The sequence below is a fragment of the Mobula hypostoma genome, unplaced genomic scaffold (assembly GCF_963921235.1).
Source record: "Mobula hypostoma unplaced genomic scaffold, sMobHyp1.1 scaffold_53, whole genome shotgun sequence".
In the NCBI taxonomy this organism is placed as follows: Eukaryota; Metazoa; Chordata; class Chondrichthyes; order Myliobatiformes; family Myliobatidae; genus Mobula; species Mobula hypostoma.
The window spans coordinates 316731-343375 of NW_026948211.1; the positions used below are offsets into that span (position 1 = coordinate 316731).

General features: G+C 47.0%; 2 protein-coding genes across 2 annotated transcripts in view; one reads left to right on the forward strand and one right to left on the reverse strand.

The window, feature by feature from the left end:
- Positions 1-2088: 2088 nt before the first annotated feature.
- Positions 2089-4368, forward strand: LOC134341861 (probable G-protein coupled receptor 139). The gene is made up of 2 exons (XM_063039801.1): positions 2089-2164; positions 3479-4368. The coding sequence occupies exons 1-2, from the start codon at positions 2089-2091 to the stop codon at positions 4366-4368; spliced, it is 966 nt and encodes a 321-aa protein (XP_062895871.1).
- Positions 4369-15206: 10838 nt separating this feature from the next.
- LOC134341850 (NACHT, LRR and PYD domains-containing protein 3-like) overlaps positions 15207-26645 on the reverse strand; it is a 42495-nt gene continuing 31056 nt past the window's right edge. The window contains 5 exon segments of the mRNA XM_063039786.1: positions 15207-16549; positions 16552-16565; positions 16730-16897; positions 17053-17139; positions 21101-22835. Coding sequence (XP_062895856.1) covers positions 16482-16549; positions 16552-16565; positions 16730-16897; positions 17053-17139; positions 21101-22835 — 2072 coding nt within the window. The 3' untranslated portion in view covers positions 15207-16481.

Sequence of the window (26645 nt, forward strand, 5' to 3'; positions counted from 1 at the left end):
GCCACAAGACAGCAGCATTCGTCATCAATGGCCACCCCCACCCCCATCATCCAGGACATTCTTGAGGTATGGAGGTGTAGGAGCTTTAGATCCCAACCCACCAGGTCCAGGCTCCAGAAACAGCGTAGATAACTTCACTCACCTCAACTCTGAACTGATTCCGCATTTCTATTAGCTCGCTTTGCAGGGATGTACAACTCACGCTTTCAATATGATGAGTTTATCAGTCTGAGCTTGAGTGTATTTTTATTGCTTGTACTGTACTTCTCTGTTGTACTGTGAGTGCCGGCGAGAAAATGAATCACATGGTAGTATATGGTCACATATACGTACTATGATATACATGTAATTTTAAATCTGAACAAAGACAGAACACACAGACACACGCGAAAACTCACACATACGAGCACAAACACGCGCGTTCCTACACAGACACTTAGACAGGAATGCGCACACAGGCACACAACCACACACTGCCTCACACAGAAACACACACTTGCGCGTTCGTGCGTACACACACAGGCACATATCGAGATACACGCACTGACACATACTAACACACCAAAACCGGCACACAACGCGACACACGCACACCGGAAATGCAGACACAGATACACAAGCGCACACACAAAGATGGACACAAACACGCAGACGCGCGCACGGAAATAGACACACACAAACAATCAAAAAAGACAAACACGGGATAAAACACACAGCAAGCAGATACAGAAACAGAAACACATACGTGACATACATACACACAGACACGCACGCACTCAAACGAAGACAGACATAGGTACATACGCACACACACACACACACACACACACACACACACACACACACACTCACGCATACAAATGTTCACACAGGCTCGCCCACACAGATACGAACACAGACACAAACAGACAAACACATTCAGATGCAGACACAGATAGACACACATAGAAACCTGAACTACACACAAACAAATGCACACACATTCGACACGCCAACACACTGACTATTAGACAGACGCAGAGACACGCATATATACTCTCGCACACAGTCACACATATACAGTCCTAGACACAGACACACCCACACACACATGTACACACATAGACACAAACTCATACACACGCCCATACGGACCCCGACACAAATACTCGAACAGCAGACACAGACAGAGAGACACAGCACATAGACACACACGCGCACGCACACACAACGCATTCAAACACGCACAGGCGCAGACACAGACACACACACATAATACACAAACACAGTCACAGGCATGGAAGCAAACTCACATACACACACACACACACACACACACAACGGGCACAAACACATAGACACACACCTACGGACGTACACACATACACGACTACACGTTCTTATCCGCATTTCCATCTGTCCGTCGTGTTTCCTGACACATAGTCACCACCCTTAGAGTTTGATGCCCAAGCACTGGGGTTTCGGATGCCTCCCTGACGAACCCTAAATGTTCTGTTTGTGAGCAACACACATCAAAGTTGCTGGTGAACGCAGCAGGCCAGGCAGCATCTCTAGGAAGAGGTACAGTCGACGTTTCGGGCCGAGACCCTTCGTCGGGACTAACTGCAAGAAGAGATAGTTAGAGATTTGAAAGTGAGAGGGGGAGGGGGAATGCGAAATTTTCTGTGATTGTAATTGGTGAGGAATCAGAGTGGAGCAGCTGCTGTACACTCAGTGGATCTGCTCAGCCGATGAACAAATGTCTCACCGACACAAGATGAGGAGGAAAGCTGGCTCAGATGCTGCTTGAAACAACATCCTCTTTGCTGGAGGAGTGACACTCGTAATTTACTTAGTACCATTACATTTTCCATTGTTTGCAGTTTGACAATTAATTCTTAATTAATTCTTAAATTAATTACAAACTGTCACCGCAGCGATTGCACTTGACTGACGTAATCGGTTTGTAAATAATTTAAAAATCATTATTTATGCATCTGTCCCTGTGGAGTCGCTAAATGGTGTTAAAACCCCACGCATGTGCTGCTTCAACATTTCATTCTGACAGATCGCCTGCAGCGCAGGGGATCAAAGCACTGAACAGAGAAAATGTCTACAATGTTAGACAGATACAAAGGTGTGCAGAAAATATTGAGAGAGCTCATTGTCGTGTTTGGAGTTCCTGGTGAGTGAGCGGAGCATTTCATGTTTGGTATGTCTGTCTGTTAACCGGTATGAACCTATTTATGATAACTTTACAAACTTTCAACTTGATGATCATTACACTAATATCCGTCAGTGATATCGATCCTGTCAAATCAGCATTATGAATTTTCATATTTAATGACGAACCAAACTAAACCTCTGTCTCTCCTCCAACTCACGGGATCGACTGAAACGGTGTACCTGCATTTAATGGCACGTTGACCAGTGTGGTACCGGTGCCGGGGACGGGCAGCTCTATGGGACGGAGTGACTTTGAGGGTTTTAATGGGACCCTGTCCAGAGCTGTCACAGAGTATTGGACAGGCAGTTCTGCAGTACGGGACATGTGCGAGGAATTCACTGGGACTTTGCAGAGCCTTGTGCCAGTGCGGGTGAAAGGCAGCTCTGGAGGAAATAGTTTTAGTAGGACCGTATCCAGACTTGTACCGGTGTTTTGAACAGACAGCCCTCCGGAAAGGGGTATCTGCGAGGTCTTTAGTGGGACTTCGCGCAGTGTTATACCAGTGCTTGGGACAGGCAGCTCTCCGGGAAGGGCTGAGGAACAGACTTTCGGTGGCACCGTCTCCAGAGCTGTCCCAGTCCCGGGGACGGGCAGCTCTCCGGGGAAGGGTGACTGGGAGAAGTTTACATTCTGAAGGTCACTGTTTCCAGGTTATTGATCAGGGAAAACCCTGGTCCTGTGCTTCACGTCTCCCTGTGAAATCTGTCACAGTCAGTTAAAAATTGGGTCTGATCACCTGAACCAGCGTCTATGAATCTACTGCCGTGTGTTTTCGAATTGAAAGGTGCTGTGTAGTTAATCCACAAATGGAACCACTCACACGTCTGGTCACGGAGCTGTTCCTGCTTTCCCTCTGAGACCGGTCCGGAACTGTTTGAGTGTTTGTTCAACTCTATGATCGCGGCTCGAGCTGCTGCGGTTCTCCAGCACTTTGTGTGTGTTGTTTTGCTCTGGGTCCCTCTTCGGCCCCGTCAGCTGATTATATTCCACAGGCCTGGTCAGTCTCTGTTAAATCAGTGAAACCGGTCCCATCAGGAACTGGAATCGGGATTAGCACAAATCGTTGTTGCTCCTGATGATTAACCACATATCGTCTTATCTCCACAATGGAGAAGGCAGTTCGAACACAGCCTGACCCGTGTCTGGTGTTAGATGAGCTGCCGTTCACCGCCTCTGGCACTCCTGTCCTTTGGCTGAAACGTGAACCCGTGGCCATTCCCGGGAAATGAGTTCAATAATGCCCAGTGTCTGTTCTCTTCTCTCTGCCTGCAGTGAATTTACCGGCGATTGTGACCCTGTCAGGGGGAAAGTGCGGCCTCTCTCCCTGCACCACCCGCTACCTGGTGACCATGGCGACAGCAGATCTACTGACCGTAGTCATAGAGGTCCTTGTGCGTCAAGTCATAAAACATTACTTTCTGTGGAATTTTCTGAGAATTACCGCTGTGTGCAGAGTTGTCGAGGTACTGAGGTTCACAGCCACATACTGCTCTGTCTGGTTCACCGTCATGTTCACTTTCGATCGGTTTGTCGGCATCTGCTGTCAGAAGCTGAGAACAAAATATTGCACCGGGAAGACTGCGTCTGTGGTTCTCACAACAACCGGCGTGCTGTCCTTTCTGAAAATCGTTCCCCGTTACTTTCTCTGGGAACCCAGAGAGATAATCGACAATGTACCGTGGTGCTGTAAGCTCACGGACAATACTTTCACTGATACCGGATGGGTAGTATACGATTGGCTCGATATAGTTTTAAATCCGTTCATCCCTTTCGCTGGGATCCTGCAGCTCAACGCTCTGACAGTCAGACACATTTTAGTGGCGAGTCGGGTCCGTAAGGGGTTGAGGGGTCAGAGCAAGTCGGAGAACCGCGGTGACCCGGAGACAGAGAGCAGGAGGAGGTCTGTAGTTTTACTCTTCACCTTCTCCGGCAGCTTCATCCCCCTGTGGATGACCCACGTTGTAAATTTCATGTATTATGAGATGAAAGGAATTGGATTCGATTTCAACGATTCTGAATGGATTTTTCACCTCGTCGGAGATTTGCTGAAGAATTTCAGCTACTGGACGCACACATTTATTTGCCGTGACTCAATCAAAATTCAGAGAGCAGGTGATCAGCGCGTTAAAATGTCCGTTCACCTTGTTGCTACAGTTCCTTAATAAAGCCGCGTACTAGGCACGACCCAGATTCACCGCCTGATCCCAGTTATTCCCAGGCAGATTGTCCCATCGACTAGCAGCTCCGGGACATCAGGAACAGCGGTGGTGTGGAACAGAAGAACAGGAGGAGAGGGGATCGGGAGGTAGGGAGACAGGGACGCGGTTGCGAGGGGGAGACGCGAGAGAGTGGCTGAATAAGGTGATGATACGAGAGCGGGGCACGCGTGATGTTGGTGAGATTGGGAGAACGAGAGAGATATTGTGTGTTTGTGTGTGTGTGTGTGTGTGTGTGTGTGTGTGTGTGTGACGGGACAGCGAGAGAGAGAGCGACTGAAAAAGAGTGAAATGTGGTTTAACTGGGAGCAGTGTAAAAAGATTTTCGAGGAATTTGCCATGACCAGCGGGCCTGTGTTAAAGGAAGAGCCTGGCCAGGCTGGGTATTTTATTTCTTCGAACTTCGAAGAGTGAGAGGCACCCAAATGAAAACTACGGGAGGTTCAGAGAAGCTCGACGGCGACAGTACAGCTTCCCGCTGACTAATCGAGTCTGCAATACAGCTCCACTAGAGTGACCCATCCTGTTGGTAAGTTCTACCCACTGTCACTGTGTGGCTGGAGTTGGGGGACGGGGAGCAATTCATTTACAATCAGTACTGTGGGGGTTCAGGGGCGGGTGCAAATCCTGGGATCAGAGCGCATTCAAGCAGAGCATGCCCCGTTCGTGTGATGTGCTTAATAAAGACCACAGACCTTCACTTCCATTTTGAGGAAACCTAAAAATAACTCCCTTCCACTCTGGTCATTACGTCACGCACCGCCTCTTATTGCGAACACAACAACTCAGTGACGGTGTTTGTGAATTACGTCACACCGCTTCCATTATGGACCAGTTGTGCCAATTGCCACCATTAACATCACCTACAATTGAATCTGCCAGCCGGGCCTGTTGTGGCGGAGGGGAGAATCGGTGTTTCATCAGTGTTGAGATCATTGCACAGTCACTGTACGGTCTCCTTTTGACTCGAGTCCTCTGGTCCCGGCAAACAAATTCGTGAATTATTTTGCATCTTTCTGGATTAATCACGTCCTGTCTGAGGCGGGCGACCAGAGATGTGCACGGTACTCCAGCCGTGGTGTCGCCAACATAGCAAAGTACAGAACGGGAACAGGCCCTCCTGCCCACTGCGTTGTTCTGAACCAATCGAACAGGCAATTTCCTGAATATCTACAGCAATTTCTTCTGCCTGCACAAGGTGCACATCCTTCATGTATTATCCGGTAAAGTCCACCGCATCGGTCCCCATCATCACATTAGGTAATCCGTCCAGACACCCACCACGGTGAGAATGAAAAACACTTGTAAAGTACATCTCCTTTAAACATTCTGCGTCGTGTTTCACATCACTGGCTTGCATAAGTTGTTTTATTACAGCAGGGGTGGTTGGAAATGAAATAAAATTACATTAAATTTTAATACATACATACATACATAAATAGTGCGAAAAGACTAAAAGGGTCTCGACCTGAAATGTCGACTGCACTTTTATTGTTCATAGATGCTGCCTGGCCTGCTGAGTCCCTGCAACATTCCGTGTGTTGCCTGGATTTCCTGCATTGGAAGATTTTCTCTTGTTTGTAATGAGGTTCTGTTTCCCCCCTTTCACCTTAAATACATGCCTTCTGGTATTAGACATTTCTTCCTCAGGGAATAAAAGGAACCGGCCATCCACTCTGTCTGCGACTCTCATATACCCATACTCCTCAGCCTCTGCTGTTCCCGAGCAAATATCCCTTGGTTGCTCAATCTCTCCTTATCCAGGCAGCGTCATGTTTAGCCTCTTCTACTCACTATCCAAAGCATCCATATTTTCCTGGTAATATAATGCAATATGCCAGATGCGGTTCATCTAGAGATTTATAAAACCGCAACCCAACTACCTGACATTGGAACTCACTGTCACGCTTATTAAATGCAAACAGACCATACGCCTCCTTTATCATCCCATTGCTCCACGCAGCCACTTTCCGGGAGCGATGAACTGGATCCTAGGATCCCTCTGCACATTATCACTGGACTTAAACACAATCCAATCACACCCCACGACACGCACCCCACAATTCCAGTGACTCTGCCCTGCTGTCTCCCAGCACAAGACATCTTTTCTACTGAATGCTGACTTGAATAGAATGCAAATTGTGAAGAAACTTATCAGGTCAGGCAGCATCTACTGAAAGATACAGAGTCAATGTCTCGGAGAGATCCTTCCCTTTCAACATTGGCACGAGTCCTTCAACCCAGCCCCTCCATGCCGACCAGGTGAGCACTTAAACTAGTTCTGTCTGCCTGCGTCTGACCCATGCCCCCTGAAACTGGATTTAGTTTGAATGCTGATCTCGGTCGCTTTGGCACATGGAATGAAAGGTCTTTTTTTCCGGCTGTGAGTACCACACCAGTAAGGAGCCGTGTCCGGTGACTTAAAGAGAATTAAGGTCGATAATCTTCCAGAGCCTGGGGGGGGGGCTACACTACACATTATTGAGAGATGCAGTAGAAGACATGACTCGGGACTTCAGCAATACATTTGTCTTCTCTCTAGCCACGAGCAAGATCCCAGAAAGCCAGTGATTTTTATATTTTTCAGGAAGCTGCATGGATAATACTTTAATACAAAGACCCACCTCAAGTCAGGATATGTAAATTTCTGGAGAGGATTCTTTGGGATAGAATGTAGTTATTGAAGAAAACACACATAAACATGCACTTTGTTTCTTCCAAACGGTTCTGACCTGTTCCCTGCTCTGGTCCCATCGGCCTGCACCCGGAAAAGAGTCTTTCATACTATCCACCCCCTCCCCCTCCCATCCATGTAGTTGTCCAAGTGGCTACTGAATGTTGCAACTGAACCTGCATTCACCACTTCCCCAGACAACTCATTCCACACTCACACCGACCTCTGAGTGAACTCCCCTCTCCTCTGACCCTTAAGTATTTCATTTTTTACCCTTAACCTATGATCTCCTCCAGAATCATTCAAACTGAAGTGGTAAAGCCTCATTTGGGTGAGACCCGACCTATTGAATATTACCCTCTAACGCAGATCCCAAAGTCCTGGGAACATCATTAAAATTTACTCTGTAATCTTTCAAACTTATTCATATATTTCCTGTAGATTGTTGAACAGAACGGCAAACAATAGAAGTTTGCCCTCACTGACATCATATTCAACTCCAATATAACATCACAATTCTTGTACTCAGTCGTTTGATTTATGAAGGCCAAGGTATCGAAATTCTTCTTTGTGACCCTATCTCGGGATTATGGGACTGTATTCCCAGGTCTCTCTGTTTCCCCGCACCCCACAATTCACTACCGTTTACTGTGTAATTCCTACCAGGGTTGGAGCTCCCAAAGCACAACACCTTACACTTTCCTGCATTGAATCACATCTGCAAAGTTTTCAGTCCATTTTCCAGTGGATCCACTCATGCCGGTCGGCACAACTTTGTGGGTCGAGTGGCCGGTTCCTGTGCTGCACAATGCTATGTTCAATGTTCTATGTTTAGGACTGAGCACAATACTCTAAATGTATTCTAACCACAGTTTTGTAGACCTGCAACATTATGTCACGGAAATTGGTTTGGCTCTGGAGGTAGCACCGAGGAATTGATTATAGAGATGACGGGGTTAAGCCTATGAATCTCCTGGGAGTAAACTGACTGTACTTCAGAAGAAAGAGAGGGGATCGGACGGAAATGTACCAAGTAATAAAAGCGGGTTGGGTAAATCAGAGGCAGGGAAATCATTACCACTGGTAGGTGAGGCTACACTTGGGGATCACAGCCTCAAGATTCGGGAATTAGATTTAGGACGGAGATGAGGAGGAAGTGCATTTCCCATAAGGTGGTGAACCTGTTGACTCCTCTGTAGTTGAGGCTACTTCAGTGAACAGCCACTCAGTGGCCGGGTGGTCAGGTACAGGAGTGGAAGCCGCTGCCGCCTTTTGCCGCTGCAGCCCATCCACGGCAAGGCTCGACGTGTTGTGTGTTCACGGATGCTCTTGCTCACGCCGCTGTGGCAACGTGTGGTTATTTGATTCACTGATGTGCGTGAAAATCCCAGAAGTTTAGTCGCTTCAGAAATTCTCAAACCATTCCGTCCGGCATCAATAATTATCCCATGCTCACCGTCAGTTCAATCACATTTCTTCCCTTGTCTGACGTTTGGACTCAACAGGAACTGAACCTCTTCATCATATCTGCAGAATGTTAATGTGTTGAGGTGCTGCCGCATGATTGGCTGATTCGATATTTGCATCAACGCACAGGTATACAGGTGTACCAGATGCTGCGTGTACAAGGAGAGCCCGGTCACGTGTCCATGTCCGTGATCTGATTGGATACATTGCCATGACGTTAAAGCAGTGTGACGTCATTCACTGGCTCTCATTTTGGAAGGGATTCAGTGGGACATCCCAGATACACCAGCAGCTTCTCACTGGGAAGCGGCCGGTCACCTGCTCCGTGTGTGTGAAGAGACTCATTCAGTTAACCCACCTTGTGATGCTCCGGTGAGTTCACAATAAATAGAGGCCACATTTCTGTCCGGAGTGAGTAAAGAGTTTTACTCAATCATCCCAGCTGCTGCAACACCAGCAACTTCACATCAGGGAGGAAGTTCAGATTAGCTCCGTGTTAAATGTTTAACCATCACGGTGACTGAAGGCAGCTGCAGGTTCATGAGGGACTGTTACTGTCGGAGTCTGCAGTTCCTACGGCTGCTCATCGCACCCAGGACTGAACCCTGGTCACTAAGCATTGGAGGAGTCTGTTCTGCTGATGTTAGCCTTAAACTAGACTGGTGTTTAATATTGTGGATCTGTGAAAGATATGTCAGTTCTGTATCAAATCCCGTGTCGCAGGTGCTTACTGTCTCAGCTGAACTCACAATGTACACTAGAGAGGCCACTCGGCCCATCTGGTCCCTGCCCATGTTTCTGTCACGGCCCTATCATTGCCGCTCCCCTCTCACTCTCCCTGTGATGACAGGTTACAACTAGTCACCACTCCGTGGGAGAAGAGATTTCCCTTGAATTTCATAGAATCACATAAATCTACGCCGCATTAAAGGCCTTTCGGCCCACAATGATGTGCCGACCATGTAGCCAACTCAAGAAATCTACCACATAGCTCTCTATTTTTCTAAGTTCCATGTACCTATCTAGGAGTCTCTTTAACGACCCTATTGTATCCGCCTCTACCACCGTCGTGGAAGTGCATTCCACATACACACCTCTCTTATTGAAACATATAAGATAATTAAGGGATTGGACACGCTGGAGGCAGGAAGCATGTTCCCACTGATGGGTGAGTCCAGAACCAGAGGCCACAGATTAAGAATTAGGGGTAGGCCATTTAGAATGGAGTTGAGGAAAAACTTTTTCACCCAGACAGTGGTGGATATATGGAATGCTCTGCCCCAGAAGGCTGTGGAGGCCAAGTCTCTGGATGCTTTCAAGAAAGAGATGGATAGAGCTCTTAAAGATAGTGGAATCAAGGTTATGGGGATAAGGCAGGAACTGGATACTGATAGTGGATGATCAGCCATGATTACAGTGAATGGCAGTGCTGGCTCGAAGGGCCAAACGGCCTACTCCTGCATCTATTGTCTATTGTCTATTGTCTCTCTGTGTTTAAAAATCTTAGCTCTGACATATCCTCTGTACCTACTTCCAAGGAGCTTAAATCTATGCCCCCTCGTGTTAGCCGTTTCAGCCCTGGGAAAAAACCTCTGGCCATTCACACAACCAATGCCTCTAATCGTCCTATACCTCTGCATGAACTTCCTGCATGATTTTCTCCAGGCTGAATAAGACGATGAGCTCACTGTGGTTTTGACGTTGTTCGGGGCTCTGGACTAAGATGGTTAAACTCCTTCTTCCCCGCTCTTTTCAAGTTTTGTGTCATTTTCACTAATTTCAAAGGTCTATGCCTCAGACAGCTGGGTTGTTGCAATGCACCTCTAAAGTCTGACAGCAGACTAGCGAGTGAATCTTCTTTGGAGCAGAGTCAGAGCCTGAATCAGGACTCTGCGACTCCAGAAAGAGATGGGGTCTGGAGCTTACGAGAAGGAAGAGGAAGAGGAATGAGACCAGCAGGACGTGGCTACAAGTGAAAGATCAGAAACATTTGGAAACTGGTTGATCGAAAAAAGGGTGGTTAACTTCTTCAAAATACTGGTGGAAATCAACAGATCAGGCAGCAATTGTGGAGAGGATTAAATAGACAACGTTTAGGCCGAGCCACTTCAGCATGCTTAGACCGTGTACTCCTCTGCTTAGCTGCTGCCTGAACTGCAGAGTTCCTCCAGCATTTTGTGTGTGTGCGTCTCTGTATTTCCAGCAACTGCAGAATCTCTTGTGTTTCATATCTGCCTTTGTAAGAGGATTGTACTTTGGCATTAGATACACGTTGATATTGAGTATACTGTTTACGGGAGCCGCTTTCTGTGTTAAAACAGCTGCTGAATTTTCTATACACACACAAAAAACCTGCGGTATGGACAGGGAACCGATACTTGCAGAAACTATTAATGGTACTCTGATTACCCATAAAGCTCTGCGTTAATAATTCCGCTGATGCTGCAGCACCGATCAACTGCGCAGGCGTCAGCGCCGTTGAACTCAGCGAATATCACGCATGCGCACAGTACACAAAGGGCCTTGAAAGTGTCGAGTGAAGGTAAGAGTGAATTTCCGTGCTCAATTTTCAACACCGACTTCGGGTAGTTGCTGTGACTCCGGACTCCGTGACCCGCAATCCCGGGACAGTCCTGCTCTCTTCCCTCTCTCTGAGCCCCACCATCCGTACACGGGCCCCGGGGAGCTTCCGGCTGATGAGGGAATGGGAACCGATGGATCTCTCAGACAGAGCTGAGCTCCAGCTGTCTAAATGCAAGGATCGGGAACTCGGAGAAAGGGAACAAAATCTTTTACATCAGCTGTTGAGAAAATCACCTTTGTTCTGCCTCCAGTCACAAACAAGAGAAAATCTGCAGAGAGGCACAGTTTTAAGGTGCTTGGAAGCAGGTACGAAGGAGATGTCAGGGTGTTGTGTTCTTTATACGTACCGTGCGTTACTAATAACAAACTATATTCTGGCAGAATTGAACTTTTATTTAACAGCAACAAAACCACGTTTTACACTGCCATGCTTCTGGATCATTCTTCATTTCTGCTCATGTGAGGAACTCTGTCCAGTCACGTCCTGACACGTGATATCACCACAAGGGGTAAATTTTTTACACAGAGCGGTGAGTGCGTGGAATGGGCTGCTGGCGGCTGTGATGAAGCCGGATACAATAGGGTCTTTTAAGAGGCTCCTGGATACGTACATGGCACGTAGGAAAATACAGGGCTATGGGGAACTCCAGATAATTTCTAAAGTAAGTGATGTTCGGCACAGCATTGTGGGCCGAAGGGCCTGTATTGTGCTGTATTGTATTGTGTTGTATAAATGGGGAAGTCACTTACCCATGACCTCTGGTTGTCATCCCACCCAACATCAGTGGAAAAAGCTGCTTGCATTTACCCTATCTATACCCTCATACTTCCAACAAATCCTCAAAGCAATGTGTAATTTCCTTGTTTATGCTTAGAGCCTTTTTTAGATGGATAAGATGATGAGGGGCATTGATCGTGTGGATAGCCAGAGGCTTTTACCCAGGGCTGAAATGGGTAACATGAGGGGGCATAGTTTGAAGCTGCTTGGAAATAGGTACCGAGGGGAAGGCAGGGTTAAGTTTTTTACACAGAGAGTGGTGGGTGTGTGGAATGCACTGCCAGCAGTGGTGGTTGAGGCAGATACAATAAGGTCATTTAACAGCCTCTTTGATAGGTACATGGAGCTTAGAAAACTAGAGTGCTATGTGCTATGGAAATTCTAAGCAGTTTCCAGTGTAAGTTACATGGTTGGCACAACATTGTGGGCTGAATGGCCTGTAATATGCTGCAGATTTCTATGTTCTATGTTGAACAGTGAAATAACTTTGGCTGTCCTATAATCCTTTGATAATCCCCCATCACTAAGGATGATTTAATTATCTCTGCTAGGGCCCTGACAATTCCTGCACTTGCCTCCCATAGGGTCTGAGGGAGCACCCTGTCATGCCCTGGAGATTTATCCAGCCTAATCTGCCTCAGGATAGCAAACATCTCCTCTTCTTTAATCCGTACAGGGCCCACGATTTTAATGCTGCTTTTCCACACTCCCATACACTCTTTGTCCACCTCCTGAGTAGAAACCACAGAAAAACTACAGCACAGAAACAGGCCTTTTGGCCCTGCTTGGCTGTGCCGAACCATTTTCTGCCAAGTCCCACTGACCTGCACACGGACCATATCCCTCCATACACCTCCCATCCATGTATCTGTCCAATTTATTCTCAAATGTTAAAAAAGAACCCGCATTTACCACCTCGTCTGGCAGCTCATTCCATACTCCCACCACTCTCTGTGTGAAGAAGCCCCCCCTAATGTTTCCTTTAAACTTTCCCCCCCTCACTCTTAACCCATGTCCTCTGTTTTTTTTCTCCCCTTGCCTCAGTGGAAAAAGCATGCTTGCATTCACTCTATCTATACCCATCATAATTTTATATACCTCTATCAAATCTCCCCTCATTCTTCTACGCTCCAGGGAATAAAGTCCTAACCTATTCAACCTTTCTCTGTAACTGAGTTTCTCAAGTACCGGCAACATCCTTGTAAACCTTCTCTGCACTCTTTCAACCTTATTTATATCCTTCCTGTAATTTGGTGACCGAAACTGAACACAATACTCCAGATTCAGCCTCACCAATGCCTTATACAACCTCATCATAACATTCCAGCTCTTATACTCAATACTTTGATTAATAAAGGCCAATGTACCAAAAGCTCTCTTTATGACCCTATCTACCTGTGACGCCACTTTTAGGGAATTTTGTATCTGTATTCCCAAATCCCTCTGTTCTACTGCACTCCTCAGTGCCTTACCATTAACCCTGTATGTTCTCCGTTGGTTTGTCCTTCCAACGTGCAATACCTCACACTTGTCAGTCTTAAACTCCATCTGCCATTTTTCAGCCCATTTTTCCAGCTGGTCAAACATGACCTACCACGCACAAAGCCATGTTGACTCTCCCTAATAAGTCCCTGTCTATCCAAATGCTTGTAGATTCTGTCTCTTAGTACTCCCTCCAATAACTTACCCACTACCAATATCAAACTTACCGGCCTATAATTTCCCGGATTACTTTTTGATCCTTTTTTAAACAACGGAACAACATGAGCCACTCTCCAATCCTCCAGCACCTCACCCGTAGACACCGACATTTTAAATATTTCTGCCAGAGCCCCTGCAATGTCAACACTAGTCTCCTTCAAGGTCCGAAGGAACACCCTGTCAGATCCTGGGGATTTATCCACTTTAATTTTCCTCAAGGTAGCAAGCACCTCCTCCTTTTCAATCTGTACAATTTCCATGATTTCACTGCTTGTTTCCCTTAATTCCATAGACTTCATGCCAGTTTCCTTAGTAAATAGAGACATGCCCATTTCGTTATTAAATGCAGATGCAGTAAACACAGATGAAAAGGTATTTAAGATCTTCCCCATCTACTTTGGTTCCACACGTGGATTGCCATTCCGGTCTTCCAGAGGACCAACTTTGTGCCTTGTAATCCTTTTGCTCTTAATCTATCTCTAGAATCCCTTAGGATTATCCTTCATCTCTTCTGCGATGGCAATCTCATGCCTTCTTTTAGCCATCCTGATTTATTTCTTCTGTGTTCTCTTGCATTTCTTATACTCCATGAGAACCTACCTGCCTATCCCTGTTATGCAACTCCATTTTGTGCTTCACCAGGGTCTCAATATCTCTTGAAATCCGAGGTTCTGTACAGTTTCTGTCTTTAACTTTTATTCTGACAAGCACATACCCGCTTTGTACTATCAAAATTTTGCTTTGAAGGCCTCCCACTTACCAAGCACACCTTTGCCAGAAAGCAGCCTGTCCCAGTCCACAGTGGCCAGATCCTAGTGTCATGATTCCAGGTGTTGATCCATGCCCTGAACACATCCGCCTTTCCTACGCTGCTCCTTGTATTGAAATATACAGGGCTCAGCATATTCACTGCACCATGCACAACCTTTTCATTCCTGACTTTGTCTGAGGTCTGAACAACAAATGTCTCCACAACCTCTCCACTCTCTGTTCTGTTATTCAGGCTCCCATTCCCCCTGCAACTTTAGTTTAACCCCCCTTACCCCCTCCTCCCACCATGCAGCTCTATCACCCCTTGGATTTCATCTCCCAGATCAATAAAAAGGAGGCGCATACCAGGTACAAGCAGATAGGAACAAATGGGGTACTTATGAAATACAGGAAATTCAAGTGAACACTTATGAAAGAAAAAGAAGGCATGAGGTTGCCCCAGCAGACATGGTGAAGGAGAATCCTCAGGGATTCTGCAGATATGTTAAAAGCAAAAAGGATTGCAAGGGGAAAAAAAATAATCCTATCCAAGATCAGAGACAAAATAGATGTTGGAGATGTTTTTCTGCAACCGTATTTACACAGGAGATGGACACAGAGTCTATAGCAGTGAGGCAAAGCAGCATCAACTTCCTGGACCCTGTACAGATTGCAGAGGTGGAGGTGTTTGCTGTCTGAAGGCAAATTAGCGTGGATAAATCCCCAGAGTCTGACAAGTTGTTCCCTGGGACCCTGCGGAAGACAAGTGCAGAAATTGTCAGGGCACAAGCAAAGATATTTAAATCGTCCTGAGTGACAGGTGAAGTACTGGAGGACAGCCAATGTTGTTCCGCTGTTCAAGAAAGGCTCTAAAAATAAACTAAGAAATTGTACATTGGTGAGCTTGACATCAGTAGTGGGAAAGTTCTTGGAACGTGTGTGCAGGAACTGGAGATATGCTGTAAGTATTTGGATAGGTGTGGACTGATTAAGGATAGACATCAGGGCTTTGTGCATGGTAGGTCATGTCTAACCAATCTTGCAGAGACTCTCGAGGAAGTGGATGTTGTGCACATGGACTTTAGCAAGGCACTGGACAAAGTCTCATATGGGAGGTTGGTCAAGAATGTTCAGTCACTCAGCATTCAAGATGAGATAGTAAATTGGATGAGACACTGTCTTTGGGAGAAGCCAGTATGTGGAAGCAGATGGTTGCCTCTCTGACTGGAGGCCTGTGACTAGTGGTGTGCCACAGGGATCAGTGCTGGATCTGTTGTTGTTTGTCATTTATATCAGTAATCTGGATGATAGTGTGGTTAACTGGATCAGCAAATTTGTGAATGACGCCAAGATTGGTGGTGTAGTGGACAGCAAGGAAGACTATCATGACTTGCAGTGTGATCTGGACCAGCTGGGAAAATGGCTTGAGAAGCAGAAAATGGAATTTAATGCAGACAAGTGTGAGTTGTTGCACTTTGCTATGACCTGCCAAGGCAGGTTTTTCACAGTGACTGGTCGGGCACGGAGGAGTGTTATAGAAGAAAGCGGTTTATTGATTTCATCATGACAAATGTAATTGAACAATGTGTGAGCTGCTGACGTGCGGGAATAAATAAACTGCTCCCGACTCACTCACAGTCACACACAATTAACTGACCGGTGACAACGGGTGACCGGTTGAATAATCAGTCCCGTTTCTCACCGTCACTCTGCATCGGCAAACCGATGATTATAAAACCACACTTCAGGGCCGTGTCCGAGATCGCTGCAGATCCAGGGTCACAGCCAAAGGATTCGTCTATTTAACATCATTATACTGGCCTGACTCAGCAAAAAGAATCTTTCGTCGGGCTCTTCCTGTCTGTGTGATTCACCGGGATCATAGTTGGGGGATTTCTTGAACCTGAATACAGTGGAAGCAACGGTGGTGGGCAAGAGGCGGAATTACGTCACTGAAGCACTGCCTCTGATGTCACAGTACGCTGGCGGGGAGTGGCGGTCTGTCATAACCGTTGAGAATTAAACCTGGAGCGTGGCTGTTAAAGGGGAGAGTGGGAGTTAAAGGGGAGGGCGGGGACTCAGCAGGAATCCCCTCGGGCAGGATGTTCACACATTCAGATGTTCACAGGTTCCCCGTTTCGGATCCTGCAGAGATCTCAGGTCCTTCTCCCGGTTTGATTCTCCACCAGGCTGAAACAGATGGAAAAATAAAGATGAAATAAACAGATTACACAACAGTGTCAGTAACAGGGGTCTGGGGTTAATGTTTCAACAACACTCACAGACAAATATCACCAGAAAACCCACGGATCCGCTGATATTTTATCACATTGAACATTAACACAAACACTCACGTGATCTGTTTCAGACTCGGGTGGGTCAGTATGAGGCGGCGGAGAGGGTGAAAAGATCGGTCTGTCAGCGAGTTTAATCTCAGGTTCAGCTCCGTCAGTGATGTGTTTTTACTGAGAGCGGAGACGAGATCCTCGGCACCAGAATCTGTGAGACCGACAGCGATCAGCCTGGAGATGAAAGAGAGTAGGGGTGAAGGACACAGAGAGACAGGAGACGGTACAAATCCCCAGTGTTTATCAGTAACACAATTGCTGATCACATTAATGTTCAGTGTCAGACACCCAGTGACTGTAAACACAATCTCCCACAGTCTGGTACTTACACCAGTTTCTGTATTTTACACTTCGGGTTCCTCAGAGCCGCAGACACCAGTTTCACTCCTGAATCTCCCAGTTTATTCCACCCAAGTCTAAAGACAAACAGACAAATTGATGAACAAAGTGATTCAAACCGTGGGTCTGAGGGAATTTCTCTCACTCGGGTATTTCAGGAAACATTAAACCCTTCAGTAAATCACTGATCGGAGTTCCCATCACTGTCAATGTCCCTCACTGCCCATCTCTAGGGTGTTCACCAAATGTCAGTAATTTAGTCTGTTGATGTGACCCTGTAAACTCCACATATTCTGTCTCATTCCCCAATGGTCAGAAAGGTGTTACTGATGTGGGAGCAACATACATCAAAGTTGCTGGTGAACGCAGCAGGCCAGGCAGCATCTATAGGAAGAGGCGCAGTCGACGTTTCAGGCTGAGACCCTTCGTCAGGACTAACTGAAGGAAGAGTGAGTAAGGGATTTGAAAGCTGGAGGGGGAGGGGAGATGCAAAATGATAGGAGAAGACAGGAGGGGGAGGGATGGAGCCGAGAGCTGGACAGGTGATAGGCAGAAGGGGATACGAGAGGATCATGGGACAGGAGGTCCGGGAAGAAAGACGGGGGGGGGGGGACCCAGAGGATGGGCAAGAGGTATATTCAGAGGGACAGAGGGAGAAAAAGGAGAGTGAGAGAAAGAATGTGTGCATAAAAAAGAGTAACAGATGGGGTACGAGGGGGAGGTGGGGCATTAGCGGAAGTTAGAGAAGTCAATGTTCATGCCATCAGGTTGGAGGCTACCCATACAGAATATAAGGTGTTGTTCCTCCAACCTGAGTGTGGCTTCATCTTTACAGTAGAGGAGGCCGTGGATAGACATGTCAGAATGGGAATGGGATGTGGAATTAAAATGTGTGGCCACTGGGAGATCCTGCTTTCTCTGGCGGACAGAGCGTAGATGTTCAGCAAAGCGGTCTCCCAGTCTGCGTCGGGTCTCACCAATATATAAAAGGCCACATCGGGAGCACCGGACGCAGTATATCACCCCAGTCGACTCACAGGTGAAGTGATGCCTCACCTGGAAGGACTGTTTGGGGCCCTGAATGGTGGTAAGGGAGGAAGTGTAAGGGCATGTGTAGTACTTGTTCCGCTTACACGGATAAGTGCCAGGAGGGAGATCGGTGGGGAGGGATGGGGGGGACGAATGGACAAGGGAGTTGTGTAGGGAGCGATCCCTGCGGAATGCAGAGAGGGGGGGGAGGGAAAGATATGCTTAGTGGTGGGATCCCGTTGGAGGTGGCGGAAGTTACGGAGAATAATATGTTGGACCCGGAGGCTGGTGGGGTGGTAGGTGAGGACCAGGGGAACCCTATTCCTAGTGGGGTGGTGGGAGGATGGAGTGAGAGCAGATGTACGTGAAATGGGGGAGATGCGTTTAAGAGCAGAGTTGATAGTGGAGGAAGGGAAGCCCCTTTCTTTAAAAAATGAAGACATCTCCCTCGTCCTAGAATGAAATGCCTCATCCTGAGAGCAGATGCGGCGGAGACGGAGGAATTGTGAGAAGGGGATGGCGTTTTTGCAAGAGACAGGGTGAGAAGAGGAATAGTCCAGATAGCTGTGAGAGTCAGTAGGCTTATAGTAGACATCAGTGGATAAGCTGTCTCCAGAGACAGAGACAGAAAGATCTAGAAAGGGGAGGGAGGTGTCGGAAATGGACCAGGTAAACTTGAGGGCAGGGTGAAAGTTGGAGGCAAAGTTAATAAAGTCAACGAGTTCTGCATGCGTGCAGGAAGCAGCGCCAATGCAGTCGTCGATGTAGCGAAGGAAAAGTGGGGGACAGATACCAGAATAGGCACGGAACATAGATTGTTCCACAAACCCAACAAAAAGGCAGGCATAGCTAGGACCCATACGGGTGCCCATAGCTACACCTTTAGTTTGGAGGAAATGGGAGGAGCAAAAGGAGAAATTATTAAGAGTAAGGACTAATTCCGCTAGACGGAGCAGAGTGGTGGTAGAGGGGAACTGATTAGGTCTGGAATCCAAAAAGAAGCGTAGAGCTTTGAGACCTTCCTGATGGGGGATGGAAGTATATAGGGACTGGACATCCATGGTGAAAATAAAGCGGTGCGGGCCAGGGAACTTAAAATCATCGAAAAGTTTAACAGCGTGAGAAGTGTCACGAACATAGGTCGGAAGGGATTGAACAAGGGGTGATAAAACCGTGTCGAGGTATGCAGAAACGAGTTCGGTGGGGCAGGAGCAAGCTGAGACAATAGGTCGGCCAGGACAGGCAGGTTTGTGGATCTTGGGTAGGAGGTAGAAACGGGAAGTGCGGGGTGTGGGAACTATAAGGTTGGTAGCAGTGGATGGGAGATCCCCTGAGCGGATAAAGTCGTTGATAGTGTGGGAGACAATGGCCTGGTGCTCCTTAGTGGGGTCACGATCGAGGGGTAAATAAGAGGAGGTATCCGCGAGTTGTCGCTGTGCCTCGGCAAGGTAGAGGTCAGTACGCCAGACTACAACAGCACCCCCTTTATCAGCGGGTTTAATAATAATGTTAGGATTAGTGCGGAGGGAGTGGAGAGCAGAGCGTTCCGAAGGAGTGAGGTTGGAATGGGGACAAGGTGCGGTGAAGTCGAGACGGTTGATGTCCCGTCGGCAGTTGGCAATAAAGAGATCCAGAGCAGGCAGAAGACCAGAGCGGGGTGTCCATGAAGAAGAGGAGGGTTGAAGACGGGAGAAGGGGTCATCGGTGGGGGTGGAAGAGTCCTTGCCGAAGAAGTAGGCTCGGAGACGGAGACGGCGGAAGAAAAGTTCCACATCATGGCGAACACGGAACTCGCTGAGGTGTGGGCGAAGGGGGATAAACGTGAGGCCCTTACTGAGAACAGAGCGTTCTGCCTCCGACAGTTGAAGGTCGGAGGGGATGGTAAAGACCCGGCACGGATGAGAGCTGGGATCAGAGGGGGGAGGGGGGAGGCTGGTGGTGTCAGTGGAGAGGGGAGGGTTGGGGTGAGAGGAAGATGGAGCTTCTGAGGGCCCAGGAGTTGATGGTGGGATCTGAGGAAGACGGGGCTGCGGAGTGGTGGTGGGGGATGGGGAGACGGGAGTCACAACAGCAGCACATAAAGACCCGGTCTGGAGTTCAAGGCTGGAGTCGCAGTTGGTGGTTGCGCAATTGCTGTGAAGGTGTCCATGGTTGTTGCTGGAGTCCAGGTTTTGAATATGTCCTGAAGTGTTGGAGCCGCCGAGATCAACGGCAGGGACCGCAACCGAAAGTTCATGCCTGCTAGCGTCGGGGCCGGCAGGCTCTGCAGTCCATAGATGTAAGATCTTACTGATGTGGGAGAGTCAGAAGGGCAGGTTTGAAGGATGGAAGAAAGTCCCACTGTGAGGAAGATTTGTGAATGGGAAAGTGTCGATGGGAGATGGTGGAAGAGGGATCCCACAAGAGGAAGGAGGATGGGGAAGCGATAATCCCACAAGATGAGAGATGTAGAAATAGATTGTACGGGAGGGGTGGGTCTGGACAGGAAACGGAGATGCTCCCATGGAGTCTGGGTATCTGGTGGTGAGCACGGTCACACAGGTGGACTGATGGTGATAGTCACACACGGGGAAGAGCAGGGAGGACAATCTCACAATGGTATTTCTTTCCTTCTCACTGGGGCAGTCTGCTGATGGTCTCTTGTCCCTCACCGGGAAGGGGGTGTGAATCTCTAACCCACCTGCTGCAGTCAGTGTCTGTCTGGGTGTCAGTGACCGTGAGAAGGAACATTGTCAGTGGACATGTCACAGGCAGCGAGAAATATGGCCATTCCTGTGAGTAACTACCATTAAACCTTCAGTCTATGCTCACTGATCTGGTGAAGTCTCCAATATCCCTTCACGTGGAACCAAAGGAACATCCCGTCCTTGGGAAATTACTGACCGAACCCCTGGACATTTGTCACAATTCTTCACAATCTGACCCACTGGAGTTTTACCCAAATTCCTTTACATTGAACCAACACAATAGAACAGTTTTACAGTTCGAGTAAGAGATAAATCAAATCACCTTAACTCCTGGCATTTGTGCAGTCTGGGTCCCAGCCGCTGGATTCCTTCACACTGAATGTGGCAGCTCTGAAGGTCGAGGTTTTTAATTGTATCACAGAGTCCGATCACACGAGACAGGACCGCGCAGTCAATCGGGGTCAGTGGCATTCCACGGAATGAAAGTGTTTCAAAAGATCCCAGTGCGGCCTGAGCCAGTCCAGGGTTCTGAGACTCAAACAGGTAGTGCAATGTGTTCAGGAGGCTCCTTTTACCAGCTTCACTGTCGTTTCCGCTCTGGCGTTTAACCTCCTCCTTCACCCAGTCAATCACCCGGCAGGTTGTTTGATGAGGAAATGGACCCAGAAACTCCTCTAGGCCCCGAGCTGTCATTGGGGAAGAGAGACCAGCAACAAAACGGAGGAATACCTCAAATCGACCATCTGTCTTCTTGTGGGCTTCAGTGAGGAATTTTAGGATATCCCCGGGATGTGGATTCAGGAATTGTGCGACTGCAGCTACAAACTCTTGGATGGTGAGGTGTGGGAATGTGTACACCACGTTCTGGGCAGAGTACTCTCTCTCCAAAAGCTCCATCAGGAACCCGGACAGAAACTGGGAAGGCTGCAGATCGTAGTTGATCAAATCCCCATCTGTAAATATTATCTTCTTATCGAACACTCCTCTGAAGGCCATCTGCCCAACCCTGAGTAACACATCACGGGGGTTCTCAATCTCACGGCCGTGGTTTTTCAGGATGTTGTAAATATAGTAGGAGTACAGTTGGGTGATAGTCTTGGGAACTCGCTGCTGGTCCCTGACTCTTTGTGTGAAGAAGGGGCCTAATGTTTGAGCGAGGATCCAGCAGTAGGAGGGGTTGTAGCTCATGGTGTACAGGATCTCGTTCTCCTCCACATGTTTGAAAACAGCTGCTGCCACTGTCTGATCTTCAAAATACCTGTTGAAATATTCCTTCCGTTCCTCACCAACAAATCCCAGGATTTCAGCCCAGACACCGATCTCAGCCTTTTCCAATAAATGTAACGCAGTGGGACGGGTGGTCACCAGCACTGAACACCCTGGGAGCAGCTTGCCCTGGATTAAACTGTACACAATGTCAGACACTTCACACCACCACTCGGGATCTGGACACTGGTGCTTGGGTTCTGTATCTCTCCGACTGTCAGCGAAATCTATTTTGTGCTTGAACTCATCTAAACCATCGAATATAAACAGCAATCCCTCTGGGTTCTTCCAGACCTCACTCAGGATATTCCTGAAGTAAGGATGCTGATCCAGAATCAGTTCCCTTAGATTTATTCTGCAGTTAATGGAGTTTAAATCCCGGAATTTGAAACTGAAGACAAACTGGAATTGTTGGTATATTTTCCCTGTGGCCCAGTCATAAACAATCTTTTGTACCATTGTTGTTTTCCCAATCCCCGGGACTCCGGCCACTGCTGCTGAACTCCCAGATTTGAATTTACTCCGAGAAAAGCTGCTCTGGAGTAACTGATCAGTCCGGATTTTTTCCAGCTCTCCGCGGAGATGTTTCTCTCTCCACTCCTCGTGGTCTCTGCCTCTTGCCACCAGCTCATGTTCCACTAGTCTCCGATCTCGAACAGTAGAAATGACCGTGAGCTCAGCGTATCGATCAACCAGCTGGAAAACCTTCACCTTCTCCTTCATCAGGATCGTGTTCACTCTCAGAGTTTCAGTTTGTGCTCGCAGAGTCTCCTTGTGTTTCTGTTGAACATCTTCCATGGGAACAGAGAACATTGTCAAAATGTTAAGTGGCTCATCTGACAAAGAAATTTATAACTGCATTTCAACATTTGTGTTTGAGACTACATGAATTAATTCAATGCTTCCATGGATATTAGGACAGAAAGTAAAACACTGTTCACAGACATCGGAACTAAGAGCGATGGATGCCCCAGAAAATATGCAATCCTTATATTCTGTTATTATTTACTTGTAAAGGTGAACATTCCTCTGAAATCCTATTGCAATCCTGAGTGCACTTCCGTTACAACAACATTTCACTATATTTAAAGCATTGTTTGCATCATGACCTGGTGGAAATATGGAGAGCAGGACTCTGTGCATTTTGGCAAAGATGCACACTGTGGAGTCACAAGTGTCCACTGCTCTTGCATCAAAACAGGAACAGAATATGCGTGAAATGCTCAAACCAGGCAACAACTATGGAGAGGATCACAGTGAAGTATCGGATCGATTACCCATTGGAATGACAAGTTTTCAGTTTTAGAGATGAGGGAGCGGTGGAAAGATGGAACCTCCATGACCGGGAGAGACCATAAGTGTCTCAGTGGTGTATATCGTGTGCATGGAGAGGGTGGCAAAGTCTTAGCAACTGCTACCGTTCAGTCTGGAAGTGGGGTGTGAGGCATCGTCTTTTTCCCACAGGATTTACTCTCAAATCCTTCCCCATGATGTGTAAAGTTGCAACGCAGCGGAGGTTTGAGATCAGAGTTTTCCTTCTTCTGGATAAGCTACCTACCATGGTTGTCGAGCTCCATCTTCCTGGACTGGTTTTAAGGCACCAGTAACTGGCCTTTGCCCTTCTGTCTGAAGAAACAACATATCCCCACTGCCACCCCCAGTATAAAAAACTTAAGGAACCAAGCGGCGCTGTATTATTGAAAACAATAAACCGGCAGATCGGTTTATTATTGTCACATGTACCAAGGTACAATGTAAAAAAAAAATTCTGCATGCGATCCAGATAGAGGTTGTACAAGGAAAAACAGAACAGAATAGTACAGGCAAACAGTGTTGCTGTTACCGAGAAAATGCAGTGCAGTCAGACAACAAGGTACATGGCCAAAGAATAATTGGCAAGTCAGATTTGCAGAGCTCAGCACCTAAAATCACAGTACTACACAAAAGTCTGAGGCACTAGGGAGATTAACATTTTTGCGAGTAGTGATGCAGATTCCAGTTGTCACTTTTAAATGCCAGCTCAAAACATCTTTACTGAACCTTGCTGAAAATCGAAAACATTTTGTCTTTTATTTTCTAGTTTGCACTTTATCCCATTGTAATGCAGTTTGAAAGACATCGTCTGTATGAAAAGTGCTTTATAAATAAGTTTTTTTGTCAGCTGGAACTTGTAAATCCTGATGTACGGGCATATCCAGGCAAACTCATTTCTCAAATGATCTGAAATTTCAGAGCACTGTCATGGGTATACTATTGCAACTTTCAGAAGATTTACATGTGTGAGCCTAATTGTTTAATACTATTGTGTAGTGACTTTGGGATACCAGTTATTGATATTACTGTTGGGACAATGTATAACTTGTTCATGTTCCACAGTCTTTCAATTTCCTCTTTAATTCAGCATATTTCTGGTGCTTTAATTAATTTCCGTACGTTATGTGTGTTTGGAATGGTGTTATCTATTAAATAAGTTGTTTTTACTAGTTTATCCTGTAAAATTATATCTGGATGGTTATTATGGATTGTCCTATCTGTAGTTATGGATCGGTCACAGTATGATTTGTCAGACTCTAACTCTAAAAGTGGACCAGGCTTGTGCCTATAATAAGGAATGGTGTCTTTCATCAGCTGTAGTTTAAACAAGAGTTTTGTGAATGTTGTCTCCCACTTGATTGTGTTTGTACAAGTAATCCGACTGAGATAAACTACTGCAGGATCCTGTAATGTGTTTGATTGTTTCTGGTTTCTCATAATTTTCAGCATTTATCACCTTGAACTTGTTCGTTCCGTATTATTGATAACTACATGTGTTAACCACCTGGTCCTGTATTGCTACAAAGATCCCTTCCGTTTCTGGTAAGAGATCTCCAACTTTGAGCCATAAACTCGATGCTTCCTTGTCTCAGATCATGGGGATGTCTTCCATGGGCAGTCATAATCTTCCATTGGTTAACTTTCTTCTCTTATGATAGTTTCTTCATTTTTATGGGTTCTTCTTTCATTTATATTCAGTGATGTGTACCCCTTATCAGAATTGCATATGCTTGCTTGGAGTGCTGAAACTTGCTTGTGTTGATGAAAAAAAAAAATCCTTAAAGCTAGTTGTAGATTTTAGAAAAGGCAAGATAAAGGAACACAGCACAGCAGTCGTCATAGAGGCATCTGAAGTGGACAGAGTGAGCAATTTCAAATTCCCGGATGTCAATATCTCCAAGTATCTAACCTGGATCTAATATACCGATGCATCTACAAAGAAGGCACGACAGTGGCTATATTTAGAACCATAGAACCACAGAGCACTACAGCACACAAACCAGACCATTCGGCCCTTCTAGTCTGTGCCGAAACTTTATTCCGCTAGTCCCATTGACCTGCTCCCAGTTCATAGCCTTCCAGAGCTCTCCTATCCATGTAGCTATCCAACTTATTCTTAAAACTTAAGAGTAACCCCGCATCTACCACGTCAGATGGCAGCTCGTTCCACACTCCCACCACTCTCTGAGTGAAGAAGTTCCCCCTAATGCTCCCCCTAAACCTTTCCCCTTTCACCCAAAAGCCATGTCCTCTAGTATTTTTCTCTCCTAATCTGTGGAAAGAGATTGTGGCCACTGGGTGATCCTGCTTTCTCTGGCGGACAGAGCGCAGGTGTTCAGCAAAAGGGTCTCCCAGTCTGCGTCGGGTCTCACCAATATATAGAAGGCCACATCGGGAGCACCGGACACAGTTTATCACCCCAGCTGACTCACAAGTGAAGTGTCACCTCACCTGGAAGGACTGTCTGGAGCCCTGAATGGTGGTGAGGGAGGAAGTGTAAGGGCTGAATGGAAAGCAGGATCTCCCAGTGGCCACACATTTTAATTCCACATCTCATTCCCATTCTGATATGTCTATCCACAGCCTCCTCTACTGTAATGATGAAGCCACACTCAGGTTGGAGGAACAACACCTTTTGTTCCGTCTAGGTAGCCTCCAAATTGATGGCATGAACATTGACTTCTCTAACTTCCACTAATGCCCCACCTCCCCCTCGTACCCCATCGGTTATTTATTTACATACACACATTCTTTCTGCCTGTCTCCTTTTTCTCCTTCTGTCCCTCTGACTATACCCCTTGCCCATCCGCTGGGTTTTCCCCCCTCCCCCTTTTCCTTCTCCCCGGGCCTCCTGTCCCATGATCCTTTCATATCGCTTTTGCCAATCACCTGCCAGCTCTTGGCTCCATCTCTCCCCCTCCTGTCCTCTCCTATCATTTTGGATCTCCCCCTCCACCTCCCACTTTCAAATCTCTTCCTTTAGTTAGTCCTGACGAAGGGTCTCAGCCCGAAACGTCGACTGTACCTCTTCCTAGAGATGCTGCCTGGCCTGCTGCGTTCACCAGCAACTTTGATGTGTGTTGCTTGACTTTCCAGCATCTGCAGAATTCCTCGTGTTTACACTACAACTTGTCCCTGGTAGGTCTTCCCCACCAATGGTATCCAAAACAGTATGCTTATTGTTGATGCGAACGGCCACATTTCATCAGGAGTTTCCAAAATCACTTGATGTAACTTGGAGAGCATTGTAACTGACTGCATCACTGTCTGGTTTATGGGAACTACTG

Coding starts and splice junctions, on each gene's coding strand:
- LOC134341861 (XM_063039801.1), top strand. CDS start 2,089: ATGTCTACAATGTTAGACAGATACAAAGGTGTGCAGAAAATATTGAGA. Junction 2,165..3,478: donor TGTCGTGTTTGGAGTTCCTG/GTGAGTGAGCGG, acceptor CTCTGCCTGCAG/TGAATTTACCGGCGATTGTG.